Source organism: Lonchura striata, chromosome 7, assembly GCF_046129695.1.
Source record: "Lonchura striata isolate bLonStr1 chromosome 7, bLonStr1.mat, whole genome shotgun sequence".
NCBI classification, from domain to species: domain Eukaryota; kingdom Metazoa; phylum Chordata; class Aves; order Passeriformes; family Estrildidae; genus Lonchura; species Lonchura striata.
In genome coordinates this window covers 38185271-38205058 of record NC_134609.1, presented here as the reverse complement: position 1 = coordinate 38205058, position 19788 = coordinate 38185271, and the positions used below count along the sequence as shown (strand labels likewise).

Sequence of the window (19788 nt, the reverse complement as noted above, 5' to 3'; positions counted from 1 at the left end):
ACCCCTGTTGTGCCTTCTCCAAAGGGGTGGCAAAGATCAGCCTCTCCTGAGCCCCTGCAGCAGAAGGAGTGATGCCCTCTGCTAGAAATGTTCTTTTTCTAAGCAATTCCATCCATTAAAACTTGGGTAAAATGAGGAAAACTTTCTAATAGCTGAGGCGCTTGCAATTATTTCCATTTCCAAGCCAGGCTGTGCCATCCAACACTGGAGCAGCTCCTGTTGAGTTTTTGAGCAATGCAGCCCCTGGCACCTCCCAAGCTCAGCTCCCTTGTGCTCAGCTCCTCTGTTTATTGGCACAGGAGATGCTGCAGGTCAAACAAATATTTGAATTTCTTTGCCCCAGGGGTGTTTAAAGCAATGTTGCAAAATGCTTGAAGCCATGCAGAGATTCACATAAAAGGACAGTTGAGTCAAGACTCCCACCTCAAACCAACCCACCAGGAAAGGGAAGGTACAGCTCTACTTGTTCCCAGCCTTTACAACTCCCCTGGCTCTCCTGAGAAGTCTGAGTGGTTTCTCCATTTCCAGGGAGCTGTCCTGGATAACGAGGCACTGACAAAAACCTGCCGCCTGAGAAACAATGGAGAGGTTGAAACACAAATAGAATCAGGAGGAAATACTCTTTTTGCTGCTGCATTTCCCAAACTAAGTAAAAGAAAGCTCAAATGACCTGAGTTTTAGCTGGTTGCAAGAGAAACCAGCTAAAACCAACAAAAAACAGCCAAATAGAATCTATTTAATTTTATCATTGAACATTCATATTTAATATTTGTCTATTTAATTTTCAGGGGACTTTGGGAAGTGCTGAGTGTGCTCTGTGACCAGTGCAAAGCTCACTCCTGCAGGACTTTACCCTTTACAACCATAAAATATGAGAGCAAATCCTTTTTGCTTTAAATGTCAACTTCAATACTTAGCAAGGGCATGTGTGAGCAGCAGGGGGCAAAAGCCTTGGAGCAGCATTTTCTCCTGGATCTGCTGTTTTCCAAGAAGGAGGTCACGTCCTCACTAAGCACATGCTCAACTCTTAAATATTTTCATGTCTGAGTCTGACCCAGATGCAAAATATGACAACTCAGCTCCTGCATCCTTGTTAAAACAGCTGATTTGGAGCAGTGGCATTGGTCAAACAGCTTTCAAAGCTGAACTGCAGGCACCCACTCCCTGAGAGTAGAAAATAACTGGGAAGGTGGAAATGGGGGAATTTAAGGGCACAGCTGATGTTTCAAAGCAGCCGAATGGAGGATTTTTATTTTGTGCCATGCCAGCATCTGCAGGGACTCCCTGGCAATTTCCCTGGGTGTTCCAAGAGTCCCAGCCCTGGCCTGGGCTGCTGCCAGCCCTGCTTCCATTTTGGACTCCTCAAAGATTTCCAAGCCATGGGAATTCCATGCTGCCCTCTAAGAAGAATGAGATCACTCCTGCACAGGAGCAGCCCCCAAAGGGCTGAAGGAATAATGATCCGTGTGTGAGGATATGGACTTTGCTGAGGAAGCATCTTGGGATGGAAATGCATTCAGGTCTGAGATTTGATGTGAGACTAATGTTGTAATAAGTTAGCCAAGATTCCATTATCTTCATGAAGGAAAAGCCAAATCGTTATTGTGTAGGTGATATTTTATAGGATTATCAGAAGGCTCTGTGGCAAATCTTGTTTGTTGATAATACATTCACAATTAGTTCAATGGTCAGTAGAACAGTTTGTTGATAATACATTCACACTCAGTTCAATGGTATTTTGCGTATCTATCAAACTTCTGTATTTTTAGTTAGTTTACATATTTACTCTACTGATTCCCATGAGACAGATCTTATTGTTTACACAGGTGCACTTATTTTTCACCCTAGGATAGATTATTGTGTTAAACGAGCTCTCACTCCCAAGATTGTTTTTACATGGGAAGAGTACTTGGCTGCACTAGAAGAAGTGGCAGGCCAGCTATTAATCTAGCAGAGCAAGGCTTCATTTTATGAGGTTTTTCTTTTATCATTTCTTTACCTGTCTGTGATAGACTCAGATCAGGACCTGGAGCTCTGAAGGGCTTGGGGGAGGTATGGCACACTTGTTTAATACAGATCATCAACAGCTGAGCAGATTCCTATTGCACACTTTGATGTTCATGCTATCACTCTAATCCCTTGCTCTGTGATCAATAAATGATGTTATTTGATGTTTTCTACAGAGCAACCCAACAATTGTACAGGAAATGACAGGAAACAAAGAGACAGCAAAGACAGGGCTCAAGCACATCTCCCTGTGCTGCATTGCTGAGCAGACAGAGCCAGGAACACCTCACTGCCATCACTAAAATGAATTTTAAATACAGCCATGAATGAGGGGCTTTTAACTCGCATCAGAAACTTAATAACAAAAGCCCCATTAAAAACCTCCAGGCAGTTTTACATTAATGTCCAACATAATGGGCCAGATCAGGCTTTCATCTCCTCTTTCAAGGTTTACAGGCACTGAGCTATCACACATGTTCACAATGTCATTTTATCTATATTTCTGATGTTTCATCTTGTTATACCTCTGCAGAAACTGTGGGATCAGCTAAATCATGACAACTTTCCTTTTTTTTTTTTTTTTTTTACATTTTTCTCGTATGATTTAAAGATTTAGAGCTCAGCACCTCTCAAATAATTTCATGGAGTATTCAAGTGAGGCACTGGAAAAACAGAGCAAATGCAACTGAGGGCAAATAAATGTGAGTGGAGCAGAGCACAGCCAGGAAATCCAAGTGCACTGTCCAGTGTGGGGTTTGGGATGCCCTAAATCTGGTCCTAAGCCAGGCTGGATGGACTTGGAGCATCCTGGGATTAGTGGAAGGTGTCCCAGCCCATGGAATTGGGTGGGCTTTAAGGTCCCTTCCAACCTAAACCATTCTGGCATTCCAAGTGCTGCAAACAAGCACATGAGAAAAATAATAATTAAAAAAAACCAACAATCATCATCATCATCATCCATGGTGGCAGCTTCTCAGGATCCATAAATAATTTTGGAAGCACCAGTATTTTTTTTTAAATAAACCTTCATTACTCAGTGTTATGGCATATATTACTGTAATGTGAGGCTGGCACCTTCCTGGTGATCCCTGAGACAGGAGCATCACATCCTGTGTGTCCCACAGCTGGGAGCAGGAAAGGCAGAGACCTGTCCTAGAATCCTTTCCTAGAATCCCAGAATGGTTTGGAATGGAAGGGATATTAAGGATCATCCAGTGTCACCCCCTGCCATGAGCAGGGACACCTTCCACTGTCCCAGGTTTCTCCAGCCTGGCCTTGGGGACCCAGGGGCAGTCCCAGCTGCTCTGGGCACCCTGTGCCAGGGCCTGCCCACCCTCCCAGGGAACAATTCCTCATTCCCAATATCCCATCCATCCCTGCCCTCTGGCAGTGGGAGCCATTCCCTGTGTCTTGTGCCTCCATCCTCTGTCCCCAGTCCCTCTCCAGCTCTCCTGGAGGCATTGGAAGGGGCTCCCCAGGTAAGGATGAGATGAGGGTAGAAATCCTGAGTGGAATAGGGACTACGTTTAGACTGGAAGCTATGTGTGGAAAGCAATTTGAGCCCTCAGGAAAAGTGTTTTCTACAGGGAAGAAGAAAAAGGGTTTGTTTTGGTGGCTCAGCTGTGGGTGTGATGGAGGAGTCAGCGGCAGCTTTGGAGTTAAGACTGCAATGGGTTTTTCACTTAAAGTGGGATTAAATTCTTCCATTACACAGTAGGGTGATTGAATTTCAGCCTCCAGTGTGACACAGTTTCTATCCTGGGGTCAGCTGAATTTGCTGGGCAATTTTTGGGTACCACGCTCACTGATGTCTGCAGGGAGCACAATCAATATTCACTCCTTCAGAAACAGGAACCTCCACCCCTCTACTCCTTCCCCTCTTACTACAGTTAAAACAAGCATCATTCCCAAACCTTGGAGCTACTCCCACCAATCCTACCCTGGGAAGTTTTTTGGTGAAGGGGAAGAAAGTTCTTTATACGGCAATGCCTTTGCCAAGACAATTTGACAGCAGGAAGACAACACTGTCCCACCTCCTGCCCCATGCTTCCCTCTGCATCCCAAATCTTTTCCTGCAAGGCCTTCCCTGGATGCCAGCACCAGCAAGATACCTCCCTTTCATCTCTCACTGGCTCTATACCTCCTTTTTTCCTTTCCCTTACAAACTCCTGGATATAAAAGTGAGTTCTGAGCTTGGAGGAGCTGCTGAGGTACAGCCAAGCAGAACTGGACTAGCAGGGAACTGCAGCTCTGGGAAAGGCACAAATGATCTCACACCTGCTTCCAGCAGTTCCAAAATCACTGGCTCCCTGTAGCAGCAGAATCACTCAGTTTTATTTGTATTACATTTTGTTCAAGTGCCTCCCTGTTATTTAAGTCAGCAGATAACAGCAGGACAGAAATAGCCCAACTTCCAGTGGTGTAATCCTTAAAAGCTGTTTAGATGAATCCTCAGGACAGCTCCAAAATGTGCTGGACAACCAACTTACACCACCAGGGGTCCACAGAAATGTTTTAATGCTGCTTTGCCTCGATTCTCCACCAAAGCTGGCCAAGGTTTCTGGTTAAAGCATTCAGCCAGTGCCACACAGAGCCCCAAACTCTGGGATTAGCAGAGTACTGCCAGCAGCTCCTGAGAGAAGGATTCCATCCATGCCACAGGAATGGCTGATCTGCCCAAGGTCCTGACCATCAAGTGCTCCCACCACGTGCAGCTGGAATGACCACGCACATGGAGGCAGCCACGTGGCATTTCTGCTCCCTCTGGAATTTGTTATCCTAGGGATGATCTCTGCTGCAGTTTTGCTTCCTCAGCACAGCCCCAAGTCCATAAAACAAAGAGGAGAGCTCCAGTTCCATAAAAAAAATGTTGGAAGAGCAGCCCCCTTCAGAGGCCCTGACTTTTCCACACCAAGGCTTCTGTCAGATGTGCCCCAGCCCATTATCACATCCAAAGGTCAGCTGGGCAAGGGGAGAGCACAGAGATTATTACCTAAAAAAACAACCTGGCCTTCATTCCCAGTGCTCTTTCTCCAGAGGGAAGCAGCCACCAGGTCTGCCTGGTGTGGTCTCTGCGTGAATAATTCAAGTCTGCAAACACACAGCAAGTCCCCCTCAATAAACAAAGTCACATTTAGCATTTACCTTCACTTAGGGACATCACCCTCTGTGGTCTCTTGCTGGGCTCTCACATTTTCAAATTATTTCTGAGATGTTTTCTAATTCCATCCCTATTTATTACAGCAATCATGAAAATCTGATAGAGCTTCAGGATAGAATGACAAATTATTTAAGGCTGAACGCTGGGAAAAGCAAAACTCTCCAGCAGAAAGAGAAAAAGCTCTTCCCTATTAGAGGCCAAATAATGCCACCTAAAATCTCACTTTTTCTCAATATTAAATGTTCCACTCACACAAACTGAACAGGTATCAATGATCACTTATTGCTCCCACACAGCCCTCACCAGAGAGGAGAAGGGTTTTAATTATTTACACACCTTAAAAGAAATGACTGCAACCTCTGCTTTTTATAGCCCTGAGAAGCTTTTTGCCAGCTTTTTGCACATCCCACGGGATTTCTGCCCAGTCTGGCACCACGGATAGCCGAGGCAAAAGCTGCTTTCCAGATGGTCCCTAATTCAGGGAACAAGGGACACAGGGGGGGATGGAGCCCCTCAGCACAGCTCTCTGATGCTGCAAAGCCAGCAAATGCTGTCTCTTGGAGGAAAAATGACATTTCATGCCTTGGTGAATTATTTCAAGCCAAAGTTTTCCAGCCCAGCACAAAGTCAGATCCTCACTAAACATCCTCTTTAACTGGCAGCTCCCATTTTGGAACCCTAACTCTGCCCATTTCCCTTCTGGCAGGGGTTAAAATCTATCTCAGCTTATTTCTAAAGAAAATAAAACCATAATTCCCTAATGCCCAGGGCTGTTTTAGCCACACAACAGCAGGGCTGGCTGGATGTCCAACCCAGCAGGTTGGACAGGGCCCTGCAGAGGCAGCATCTGCAGGCAAAGCTTTCCCAAGGTTTTCCATCACACCAAAACAGGAGTTTCCATGAGGATAAGCTGGTTTCTGCTCTTTTTTATGGAGCTGAAGGGCCAATCCAGCCCCAGTGTCTTTCCTCATCCTCAGTGGATCAAGACTGTGACCATCACTTTGACCCACAGATATCAAAGTTGCAACAACCAAGTCTAATTTCTGGATGTTTTCCTCTACTCTCTCTTTTTTTAACCTTTATTTATCTTCCTTTCTTTTCCTCAGACACCATTGTACTTCTATACTGTTTCATTTCCATAGGTATATAAAATGGAAAAATATTCATAGCCAGCCTCTGCAGCAAAATTAAGTCAATTAACTCCTGGGATGCTTTTTTATGAATAAATGGAGTGAGAGAGGGGGTGTAAGGTAAAAAAAAGGACATCTCAGGGACTGGAAAAGGGGACTAGAAAAGGGGAGTGAAACAAAAGGTTTGAATAGACTCATTCAGGTTGGAAAAGAGCTCTCAGGCCTTTGAGTCCAACTGTAATGAAGCTCTTCATTAAAACAGCACCAGACAGATGAAGGGCTCTGGGGCTGCAAGGACACAGAAAGACATCTAAATAAAGGTCTCTGTGCCCTCGAGCCCTGGGAATAGCAGCCAATTTTGGCTGTGAGTATCCAGACATTCTCCCAGGGCTGCAACACAGCTGGAATGGGAAAAAAAAACAAGGGAAAAGTGCAGTCAGAACAAGCTCTACCTGCAGAGAACTTGGAGCAACAGCATGAAGGCACCAGAGGCATGCAGGAGCATGAAGGCTGATGCCTTAAGTCTTGGCTTTCCTATTTTTCAGATTCTGTGCAGCTGTAGTGTGTAATTCTGAGCTTCACATTAAGTGTTAGCAAGTTCTCTTCACAGGGTAGGGAGGCAGAACAATGCTTTTCTAACTTGAGACCAAGGACAACTGGTACAAGCTCCAGGCCAAAAAGTATAAACAATGGTGAAGGGAGAAAAACAAGCAGGATGGGACTTCATAACCTAAAGCTGGAATTGGACAATGAACTCCAGTGTGCAAATGGAGCAGAACTGATCCCAGTGAGAGCCCCGTGAGCGCTCGTGCATTTTGGGACCATTTTGGTTCATTTTGGGTGCAGCCCTGGCTGGGCTCTTGTGCTGCACAAGGTGGATCCATTGAGACCTTTTAATAAATCCCTGCTTTATTCTTTAACTCTGTCTGGCTCTGTTCTAGCTCAGCCTTCTCAAGGCATCAAGGCTTCAGCTGGGGATTAATCCCAAGCCCTGCTGCCACAGGCCATGGGTACTGGGAGCCAGCTGGGAATGTGATGGGAGCACTGGGACAGAGGCTCTGGGGGATGTGAGCTGCCAGGTACACCCAGGCAGCTGCCAGCTGTCCCAGCTGGGTGGCAAGGGACACCTCAGTGGTGTGGCTGTGCCACAGCCATGCCATGGAAAGGTGGCACCAGCTAGAGAGGAACGTCTCCAGCCTTGGTGAGAGTTCAATAATTGCACAGGATCAATGCCAGGAGCTCCTGGCTTGGGAGGAGCCCAGCAGGAGAATTGGTGTGCCTGAAGCAAAGGAGGTCACTGAACCTCGCCCCACTTGGCACCACCAGCTGCAGCAGAAGCCACTCTCCTGTGTCCTCCTGGATTTATGGAAGCTGCTGGAGTGGCTCCATTTGGAAGCAACCTACACTGAGATAATCCTGATGATCTGGGCATCTCCTTCATGCCCTAAATGCCACCGTGGCTGGGCCTGGCACTGGGACATGAGTGCTGCTTTTCTGGACTCCCATTTCCTCAGAGCATGGAGCAAATTTGCCTCTCTCCTTCCCTTTTTAGGGGGAAACTATAATACCTATTAGTTAATTAATTCATTAAGTTATTTGAATACATTCAAGGAGTAGAATATTGTAATTCATATTATAGTCTGTGTAATCCTGTAATTAAAATTATAGCCTACAATTAAAATCTTGGTCTCACAGATGACGTGTCTGCAATTGCTGATTTAAGAGAGGGAACACAAAGGATGGACATTAAAGGAAACTGCCAACCCCCAGCTGACATAAAGCAGGAAAATGCCTCTAAAATAAGAATAGACTCAATAAATAGCTCAGCTCCTCCAGGCCTGGAGGACAGATGGATACATGGAAAGATCTTATAAGCCCTGTAACTTCTGCCTAACATCATCTCAGCCATGTCCTAAGCTCTGGGACTCCAGGGATGTGCTCCAGCATGGAAATGGGAAAAAAACCCAGTGCCACTAATTCTGTAGGCATTTACAGTCCTAAAATGGTTTTGGTTCATAGAGACCCCAAAGCCCATCTGGTTCCAACCCCTTCCACCTCCCATTAGACCAAATCGTGCCCAAGTTGGCCTTGGTCATCCTGATGCACTTGATGCATCCCAAGGCCTTTTCCCAGCTGGCAGTGAGCTCTGAAAAGGAGATGTGAGCTAAAAAAAGATGAGCAAAAACATTCCATGGGATTTGCGTAAAGCCTCACAAACCTGCCCACGTCTTATGTTCCAAGTTCTTCCCTATCACAAACCTCCCCTTGGAAAAAATAGGCCTTTCAAGGACAATTAGCTGGAGCTAATTATCTGCTGCTTGGAAAGGAATCCAGGTTAAACTTGCTGCCAAGGAGACTTTTCTCCCAAAGAGTTTTGCCTCGCCAGGTAACTTAGGAACACCAAAACTTTCTGGAAGGGCTCACAGTTCTTCTGGGGTCTCTCCCCAAGGAACTTTACCATTTTTACCCTCCTCCATCCATCTTTCTGCTGGTTTTCAAGGAGCCCAGCAAACAGGAATGTGGAATCTGACTGCTAAATACTCTATTTTTCAATAGGGCATTTATTTTTTTGGATGTTTTTCCAGGCAGACAACACTAATCCCCCCTGCTCTGTCCAAGGCAAAATGTCAAGATGTGACAATAATGTCACTGTCACTCCCACTCTGCAGTGACAGGGCTCCAGCACAGGCCTCTGACTTTGAAGATAAAAAAGTTGCTATCAAAATTAATTGGTTCAGCCTTTTAGGGAACAATTCCTCCATCAGCAGGGCCCTGCCATTCCATTGGGATGAAACACTTGGCATTAGAGGGAAAGGACTGGAGAAGATAAAAGCTCAAAAATGTGAAGGTCAAAACCCAGTGGCTCCCAAAAAGAAGAGTTTCTTCCAAAGAGATTCCAAACCACAGCTTCCCACAGTATTCAAATGTACAGCACATGCTAACATTCCCTGAAATATCCTCAAAATCTTCTCCATCTGCATCCCCAACATTCCTGGGATAATAAATACTCAAGAATAGAGCTTAAAATTATAGATGTGGGGAGGGCACATTTTTCTTGGTGCTAATGGGTTGTGGTGGCACCTTCAGAAACCTCCTGTGACCATATTGTTTATGACCCAACCCAAAAATTCCCCAGTTTTACTCCCAATGTTTTCTTCCCTTCTGCTCCAATGGAAATCAATATAAATCAAATAGGAACACTCAAAAATTAATATAAAATAATAACTGTATGACCCTGGGATACTTGGTATCATCTGTCTGAAATATTCCACACCCCAAACCCCTTTTTTGGGGATGATAAAGGAAGTTGATATTCTCTCACCTTTTTAATTGGGTCAACAAGAATTTAGGGAATTTAATCTTTTTAAGAAGGAAGCTTACATTTGATCTGAGGCAGGGAAATATTATTCCAATCTAAAATGCAACCCCTTTTATAACTTAAAATTAATTAAATATAATATCTCAAGTATCACTCAAGCATAAGAAAAGAGAAACCTGTGGGTATATTGCAGGATTTTACAAGTTTTGCTTATGAACTGAAGACTTTTGAGACGGATCTTAGTTTCTGAAGCAGACCTAGAGTTATTTTTAATCAATACTTAATTGGGAATTCTCACTCTCCCTCCACAGAGGTGTCCAATACCTTCAGCAGACACCATTCCAACCCCTGTGGTTTAATGAGAAGTTTCTATGTATAACCCAATTGGAATCTGCAATTTAGACAGTCACTCGGAGCATTTGACTTTGAGAAAACAATTTCCCCCTCATTTAATGTGCTATGAAAAAAATCCCCACAAAAGCAAAATAATTGAGAGGGAGGAAAAGTAAAGAAATGTTGTATAGAGCAAATTTAATTTTCTTTTCAACAACTTCTGCCTTTGAATTATGTTTGGTTGATATTGAGCATCTCCCAAAGCAGAACAGGATCCTCTTGAAAAGCTTTATTCATTTGGATAGAATCAGAGCTCAAAGATTACAGATCAAAAGCAAATTGCAGCTCAAGAATTAATAAAAAGAAGGGGTTTTAAAAATATTTTAATCTAATACTCTACAGCTCCCTTCTGAAAGGAATGAATATTTATTGTGGACTTCAGATAAATATATTGTTTCACATCAAGGCAGCTCTAGTTTTTATCCTCAAATGACAAATTCCATTGCCCATCCTTTGTCTCAGAACGTTTGACTTTGGGAAGTATCTGAGAAAGGTCAGAGCTCTCTAAAGAAATGAAATGTCTTCAACAACAACTCCCTCAACAATAATTCCCTCAAGTGCAATTCCAAGAACTGGAGTTTCTCACCTCACAATATATTTCTCACCTCAATATTTCAAGAGGATTTCTGGAAGATCTACTGGATTCAAATATTGTGACTGAGCAGGACCCTGGGACCACCTGGCTTTGGGCACTGACCAGAGGACACCCATCTCCATATGCATGAGGAGAACCAGGGATACACAAGGAGGAAAATTCCTCCATCTAGAGGAGGAATCTCTCCTTTTTGAGCTGTTTGGTATTATTGCATGGAGAACAAGGAGGGGTTTTTTTTGGGAATTCCAGTGGTGCACCATCAACAAACACAAGTCTGGGACATTGATGCTCTGCACTTACTTTGCTTTTGCTTCTGCATCCTCATAGGCTTTGTTGGAGACGTCATCCAGGCCCCCGATCAGGTGCTTGAAGGAGCTGTAAAGACAAAAGGACACTTTGAGAGGAAAATCACAGAAACACCAAGGTTGGAAAATACCCTGAAGATCATCCAGTCCCACCAGCACTGCCAGGTCCACCACTGAACCTGAAGAGATCCCACCTGGGAGTCAAGAAATCCAGTGTCTGCCCCTGGATCCCTGGCAGTGCCCAAGGCCAGGCTGGTCAGGGCCTGGAGCAGCCTGGGACAGTGGAAGGTGTCCCTGCCATGGCACTGGATGATCCTTAATATCCCTTTCCATCCCAAACCATTCTGAGATTCCATGAAAAACTAGAAATTAATAACTGAAATCAGTGAATGCCTTGAAACAAAAATGTTCCAGGTGAAAAGCTACTTTCTACTATCCAATTCCAGTATTCCCAGTGGGTCTGTCACACGCAGGTTTTCTTTTTGTCAAGGAAGAAGAATTTGAAAAGATGAACTGCTGCAAACCAGAGTCTCTTGACTGATCTCTGCCTTAATGTCACAGCCTCACAAATGAAAATCCTGCAATTCTTCTGTGCTCCTGACACTCCTGAGGCACGAAACAGAGCTGAAGAAAAGGAATTGCTCTAAGTTGACAAAAAAAATGAACTGAAACATTGAAAAAAAAGAAAGAAAAAATCCTAAAATCCCCATTGAGGGCCACATTTCTGACATAAGGAATAAGAAAGGGATGTTTCATATGGCCCTTTCTCAAGGAGGATTTGTAGGATCAAAAAGAATGAGTGGCACTGAGCAGGTGAGGAAAATCCAGGGCAGCTGGGGAAATGCAAGGTCCTGCCAGGCACGGGGTGAGCCGGGGAGACTCTGTGTTCCTGGGATGGGAATGATGGGATCCTGGGTGGCTCAGACACACTGACAGTCCTGAGAGGGTCCTTCAGGAGACGCCTGACCCTATGGAATGTACCCATGGGTGTGTGGAGATAGCACTTCCAGCAGAACCAAGGGAGGCACAATTATCCTGTTGGAAAAAAACGGATTTTCCCCATCACTGTGGGGCAGGAGGTGACAACTGGGCAAGGTGGTTTGGATCTGGAGCTGCTGGAAGGGCTTTTCCAGAGGAATTCTCCTCCCTGGGGCTATTCCAGAGCTGTGTGCACATAACCCTGGCCCTGCTGGAGCAGGGAGGTGGCACCAGGTGCCCATTGTGGGCCCTTCCAAACTGACCCATCCTGGGATTCTCTGCTGGGAATTACAGCTCAGGAAATGCCCTCTGCCCACACCAATTTCCCCAGTCTTCCAGTCCACTTAATTCATTATATTTCAAATAATACAATCAAGGAAATACTTTATGCAAGCAAATTAATTAATTCATTAATGAGGAAGAGAAGGCACAAACCCCTTTGCTCTCACATAAACTCATGTTAGTGGTTTTTACCCAGTCTGGTAATTTTTAATATTTTTAATATTAGGACATGCTAATAACGGGAGTAACTTTTCAACCACAAATTCCTTACTCAACAGTGAAAACAGGAACAATTCAGCTCCTTCAGCTGAGAAAAAGTTTCAAGTTTTATCTTCCTGATGCTGGGAATGTGCCACAGAATGAAGCCAAACCTTGCAAGGTGACAGTGAGAGCAAAGCAGGATTGGGGTGTTAATGCCTAATTGCACCTCAAACAGGTATTTAGGCAATTAATTAACACAGTAACACCATCCTGCAAAGTGCCTTAATTGTGCTTTAGGCTTGGTTTGCCTAGGAAAATGTGGCAGGGTTAAAAAATCCCTTTTTTTGGCAATGCAAATAAATCTTTTCTAGTGAAACAGCAAAGAAGAAAAAGTCACTGAAAGGAGTAATAACAGTTTCTCTAAACCCCTTAATTTTTATTAAAATTTTAATCCAGACTTAGCACTGGGCAAGCTATCAAAGTTCACTTAAGTCCCTTTTTTATTGCCCATCTCAACGTTGCTGAAGTCTCGGCTCAGTCCCAACCTCCCTCAGAATTCAATCAGAAACTGCTTGGGTTTTTTTCTCCCTGTGGCCTTTTCTCTTCATTTTTTCTATTCTTTCCTCATAACCAATTTTCTCCATGGATAAACTTTGCTCTGACTGGGAGAAACAGCAAAGCAGCAAACCCTAAAATCTCCACTGAAAGAGCTCGGCTCAGCTTATATGGGATCAGTCATGCCAGGATAATACTTTTTTATTTCATTTTTCTCCAATTTCCCTTGCCAGGAGGGCCGATCCAATAACCTTTGTTGACACCTCACAGCTCTTCCTTAAAAAAAAAAAAAAAACAGGTTTTGAAACACAGACAAAAATGGGAAATGCAAAGTGGAAAAGCAGAAAATAGCTGAAATATTTAAAATGTTGCCTTAAAAAAAAAGTGCATCCTCTTGATATGTGCAGCTGAAGAAGACAAGAAGTTGAAAAAACAGCATTTAGTGTAAATTCCAGGTAGTTCTGTAACTCTCTGTCAGCAGCAGCTGGGCTTTTAGTTGTTCTGGCTCTGCTCCATCAGCTCCTCTCTCTCCATTTGCATGAGGCAATTTTGTCCTCCCAACACCCACAGTGCTGCTAAATCTCCAACTCCATGAAAACGTTGTTGGCACCATAAATAAATTATTTGGAGAGGAAAAAAAATCCCATATAAATAAAAGATGAACCCGAATCAACCTCGGTGTAAATATTCCAACAGTTCAGGAGCAGCCATGAACACTTTCAAACACTTTCTCAGTTTCAAGAGGTAAGTGTGAAAAAAAAAAAAAAAAAAAAAAAGAATTATAGAGTTGCCCAACTTGTCCCTGAGGGTGCCAGTGATGATCCAAACGTCAGGAATGAGTTTGAAGCCTTTCCCTCCTGTTTTCTCTCCATACAAAGGGGCTGCAAGTGAAGTCTGTCTGTGCATCTTTATTCAAATTGATCCACAGAACAGATGCTCAAGGCGTGTCTGCACCATTTTTATCAGAAGAACTTTTACAGACAAGTTCCTAAAGGACCAATCCATCAAATCCAGCACATATTTGTTAACTTTTCCCCAACTGTACTTCTGGAACAAATCTAATAACGCCTCCAAGGAGCCTGGAAATTCACCAGGATGAGCTCTGACAAGGCCAAGCTCAGAACAATTTGGAGGCAACGCCATCGAGCAGCTCCCATAGTAACTTCTTTCCCAGAGGATGAATTCCTGCAATGCCACCACAGGAAAACCTTCATTATCAACAGCCTTGATCTTGTAGGGTCAAGGCAAGTTCTAAAGACAGAAAGACCATGAATTGTAAATAATTTTTTTAAAAAAGCACTTGGAAATAAAAATGTTTAACAGCCATCTGAGAGGTGGTGTAAAATATTCATGTGTGTTCCCAGAGTGGAGGTTTGAGCAGCAGGAAATGGTGGGGCTGCAATGAGCTGTGCGGCTCCTCAAGTACCCAAAGGCTTCTCCAAATTCCCTCATGTGGGAATCCAGGGCTTCCCTCTGGCTGCTCTGGGACCCTGGCAGGGGTCAGGAACCACCCTGGACAGAGCCCCCAGAGACACTGGCTGTGATCTCTGGCCATGGAAAAGAGTTTGCAATCTTACAGCATGAATTACAAGCTCTGAGGGTTTGATGTAAGTAATAATTAAGTGTGGCACGGGTGCAAAAGTCAAATTTTAGGATTCTAGATTAGGGGTTCAAAGGGGACAAGATGGAGGAAATTGGGTGTGCCTTGTCCTTTTTCTCCTTCTTCATGCCCTCCATGTCTCACTGTGGTGTTGGCATTTTTCTGTTGGTTCAGGCTGGGGACACACTGTCCAACGTAGGTGACAGATATTGGCACGTTATTGTAAATCCAGCCCAGGGAGTTTCTGGTATTTAATGTTTGTCACATCCCCCTGAGGGCAGAGCCCCACACGCTGCCCTGCAGGACAGAGCTGGGCAGGGCAGCAGAACATGTGAGAGATAAACAGAATAAACAACCTGGAAACCAGCACAGACCAATTATGGCTTCTGCTTTGGCAGGGGGGCTGAGAGACAGAGACTTTCTACAATCTCAGAATCATCAATAGCTCAGATTCCAACACCCTCATATGGTCAGATATCCAACTGGCCTTTTTTTGTCACAATTCCCATGAACGCTCTGTGGATTTTTGTTGAAGTTTCCAAACCAATTCTGTAAGGCCATGGTTGGGTCTGTGCTCCATGGCTGGCAGGAAGAACTTTGGATAAATCAATCCCAACTCAGCAGAGAGCTTCAGCATGGAGTCTGCCCCAAGCTGGGGTCCCTTACAGGGTTGCCACCCTCATCTCCTCAACCTTGTCACCCTCTCACTTCATCTTCTCCACTGGATTACGGTGCCTCCTCTTCTCTGTTGAAATTTTGATGATAATGGGAAATTCCTTGAATTATTTTCTTTCTGAATTCCAAGTTCTTTCTTTCAAATACACCTGACCATGTAGGACCACACAATTTTTTTTTGTTTTCTTCCTCGGGGGACCAAAATGAATGGTTCTCCCAATGGGAACCACAGAATTCCTGGAAAAGTTTGAGTTGGAAGGAACTTTAAAGCCCATCCAGTGCCATGGGCAGGGACACCTTTCATTATCCCAAGGTGCTCCAAGCTCTGGCCAGCCTGGCCTGGGACATTTCTGGGGATGCAGAGTCATCCACAGCTTCTCTTGGAATCTGTGCCAGGGCCTCCCCACCCTCACAGGGAAGGATTAAGAGCATTAAGGACCAAATCCCACTGAAATTCTTTATTCCAGTAAAGGAAGAGACTTGAAAACACAACTGCAAGACGGAAAAAATGTCAATGCTTTTCGTAACAAATATTTTCAGGACAAGGACAAGTGGGAACAAAGTCCACCGGATGCATCACATGCTTCCTGCAGGTTGTTTTCATTGTTAGATCAGGATTTTGCTCATTCCTACACCAGAAAAGGATGATGGCAATGCACTTTGCAAAGCACATGTTCCTAGGTTGGCAAAAATAGCTGTACTACATTTTGGGAATCTTTGGGGTGCTTTTTAGGATTGGATGGAGCCCTCTTGTTTTACAGGAAATTAAAAAGCTAGGCAGCATGAACATCATCTGGTAATTAAAGACCCATCATGAGCTCCAATTTGACTTTCCTCGTGGTATTCCCCACTCCCACTGCTTTAGCCCTGTAGCCATTTTATACATATTTTATAAATTCCAGAGATCTTTTAGGCAAAGCATTCCCTCTTGTCATGCTTAAGCAATTCCCTTCTCAAACCCAACTTAAGCAATTCTCTTCTCAAACCCAAATTAAGCAATTCCCTTCTCAAACCCAGCTTAAGCAATTCTCTTCTCAAATGCAATATAAGCAATTCCCTTCCCAAACCCAACTTGCCCAGAGCTCCTGGCTCATCCCTGTGATGAAAGTTTCCCCTATTATTCACCCTCAAATTACAAACCCTGCAGCAGCTAAACCAGCCCTAAAATTGCTGGGAATATTGGCAAATCCAGAGCCAGGCTCACGCCTCCCTTAGGAATAACTTCCTGTGGCACCAAGGTGGGACTCTCTTTGTTAATGAGGTAGGAGTGTGGCAGCTGGAACAATTTTTGGATGCTTTGGGAAGCCTTTCACAAGGAATTTGGAAGAGTTACCCTGCTGCAGATAATTCCTGTGGGTGATGCTGGTCAGTGAGACAGGAATTCTCCAGGAATCCCATGTGTTAAGGGAAAGGTCTTTTCCCATTTCTCATTTTTTGAAACTGCAATGCCAGTTTCGCTGAGCTGCCTCAGATGGGGACACCCACAGAGAATGGAAATCACTGCCTCAGTGGTTCCATCTGATTAGGCAAAGAGCTTGTCTGGGAAAAGGAAAATATTTAGCAGCTTCAGTGACTTGTGTCACCCCTCCTGCTGCACGGAACAAATTCCAGCTGCAGGGAACACCCACTCCCTGCTCCCATTTCCACCTTCTGTGTCACTCAACCTTCTCATCCACCACCACAACCTAAAACGTGTAAAATTTGCTCTGTCTGGATATAAAAAAAAATTGGCTCTTTTTTCTTCACCAATTTCCCAAATTGCCACAAGTCCTGGTAGTTTTTGTCCACATGAAATGTTGTTCCTGTTGTTGTCATTCCTATAAAATAAGAGCCTAAGGAAGAGCTGGGACATGAAATTCAGCACTGGCCAGGACACAGGACAGCCTGCTCTGAGCTATAAATAGGGCTATCAATAGGGTCACTTTTCTTGCACTATAAATAAGAATTTTTTAAATAGTGCTACTCTGCTAATTGCACTGTTAATAGAATCTCTGAGGTAGATTAACCACAGCTTCATCAGTTTAAATTTCACTTGTACTTCCTTACTATTTCAAGGGCATTGTATGCTGAGGACAAGGCACAGGAGACAAGGAACAGTCTGGGAAATTATCAGGAACTAGTGACTTGAATTATTTGGTGTTTCTAGGTCTCACAATGCAAACCAAAAATATCTGTTGCAAAAGTGTAAAAATGAAAAGCATAAATTATTTGTTGCTTTTTATTTCTCTGAATTAATTATTGCAAAATTATCTAATTATGAAAAACATAAAGATTACTAAAATATTATCTTGCTAAATAATTTAATTCTTCTTTTCTTTGCCCCACAGCACGAGAAGGGAGGGTGGGTGTTTTACCTACCAGGTTGAGAAAGGAGCCCTCAGGCGTTCCCCACCTGTGTTCAGTGGACAGACCATGGGTTTTGCAATTAATAATGAATTAACATAAATCAGAACTTAGCAGGATTTCTGAAGGTATTCCCCAGCTCAGCCTGTACAGAACACTGGATTTCCAGAAAGGGAGACCTGTGAGATGACACAAACCACTGGTGTCCCAGCAGGATTGGGGGGGATAGAGATCAGCCCTAAAAGAGCACAGAATCCATCTCTCACCAGAACACAAGAAGGGCACCAGAATCAGTTCCAGGGATCCACAGGGATCATGGATCCAGCTCCTGGCCCTGCCCATTCACCCCAACAATCCACACTGCTCTGAAAGCTCCTGGCCCACAGGTGGGTCCCACATACTTCAAAAATCCAATGGATTTATTTTTCCTTTCCAACATCAGCAATTTTTTCTCGCTATTCCACAGTTTCTGCCTCCCTCCTGCAGGTTTCTTGGAGCTCCTGCATGGGGGGAGGCAGTGAAAAGTCAACACCCATCTACCCTCTCTGTGGGTGCCACAGATCCATAGCACATTCCCATGGAAAGATTCCCATCAAGGTGTGTCCATGCCTTGTGCTGCTCTGATCCAGTGCTACACAGTGGGAAAACCAGCCCAGGTTTCCCATTAATTCCCATTAATTCCCTTTCAACCAGCCCATTTTCCCATAAAAATGTTCAATTTTTATGCCATTTTTTAATCCCATTCCCATTAACTGCAGAGAGCAGCTGGATTTGCAGCACTGGAGCATCCAGGCATGTTTTTTTCTGGATTAACCCCCTTAATTCTCTCAAGCTTCCTGTATAAATTATTATTTTACTTTTCTGATCTCCTGCATCTCCTCTGAGTGACAGAGCTCCCAGCAGGGCTGTGGCCTTCTCCCAAGCACTCTCCATCCTCACATGGACTGGGACAACACCTTGCTGCAACATTTGCCAGGAGCAAATACTGTGGAATTTCCACAGTAATTCCAGCTCCTCCTTTATTTCCATTTGGACTTTCTGTGATTCCAAGTGTCACTATTGGGTTTTGTAATTGTCAGTACTGAGTTTTGTCTTGTTGGTTTAGGGGCACCTTCCCTCCGCTCATCAAGGACACATCTGTGACTTTGTCACCCCAAATTAAGAGGCCTCTCTGGAGAAGATGATTCAAGGCTCTCGTTAAACTCTGGAAAAGGTTGAAATGGGAGTTTCCCCCCAGCCCTAGGCAGAAGGAGGAACTTACTCTCTGTCTATGACCAGACAAGTGACCGCTTCAGCTGCGATGACGTTGGCTGTCCTGACATCCTCCCTGCAAGAAAAAAACACATTTCTTCAGTTATTTCCATGGCAATCTTCTGATTTCCAACATACAGGGTTCTACAGGCACTTTGAGGACAAATTTCTGGCTTTCACAGCTTTTCCTTGCTGTTTTCATCATCCATATAGGCTAGTAAAAGACTAGAATGCCAAGACTAATAAAAATAATCAATGTAATTCATTTTAATCAGGTCGATTTGGTGTTCCAGTGTTTAAGAGTCAGCGCTGCATTTTCTGGGTTCACTTTGTCCCAATTCCCTCCAACCTTTCCATGTTCCAAGGTTAAGTGGATTACAGGCAAGAGAGACCTCCCCTCTTCTAAACACCCCTCATTCATTTAGGCTGGAACACCACTCTAGGCTTCCACTGAAGCAGAAAATCAGATTTACAGCTGCTGCTAGGAATAGAAATTCCCATTTAAAGACTGGAGGTATTAAAGCAGGAATAGGGTGAAAAAAGGGTGATGCATGTGAACTCTCCCTCTGAGGTTATCATTAATTAATTTTAATTGCTTTGGAGCTCTCTTCATGCTCACACCTCTAGAGCAGAGCAAGCAGAAATACAAGGGAAGAACACTGATACTCCAGCCTGTGCTGGAATGCTGACTCTGAGTCTATTTGGACTGGAATTAAGTGTGTATTTGTGCTAATTTACCCCACTGATAAATCACATTGTGCTAATTTAAAGCAATGAGAAAGAAGTAGTGGAATAGCAGTGGATAATCATCTCTATTAATTCCTAAAACTTGGGTAAACACAGAGAAGATAAGGAAGGATAATATTGAATTCCTCATTAGGTTGCTGTAGCCAGCTTTTGACAATATATTGACCCATTAAAATGAGAATTCAAACTTGTTGGTATCCACTAATTCCCATTAAAACTCAACACATTTGTCCCATTATCCCAGATG

At 44.0% G+C, this 19788-nt stretch overlaps 1 protein-coding gene across 2 annotated transcripts in view; it reads right to left on the bottom strand.

Moving 5' to 3' along the window:
- Nucleotides 1-19788, bottom strand: part of PRKG1 (protein kinase cGMP-dependent 1) — a 380420-nt gene that overhangs the window by 45072 nt on the left and 315560 nt on the right. For both annotated transcript variants that reach the window (XM_021537071.2, XM_021537070.2), the window contains exons 8-9: nt 18805-18870; nt 10905-10979 (exon numbers count right to left, since the gene is read on the bottom strand). In XM_021537071.2, the coding sequence (XP_021392746.1) occupies nt 10905-10979; nt 18805-18870 (141 nt within the window). The remainder of the gene's footprint in view (nt 1-10904; nt 10980-18804; nt 18871-19788) is intronic.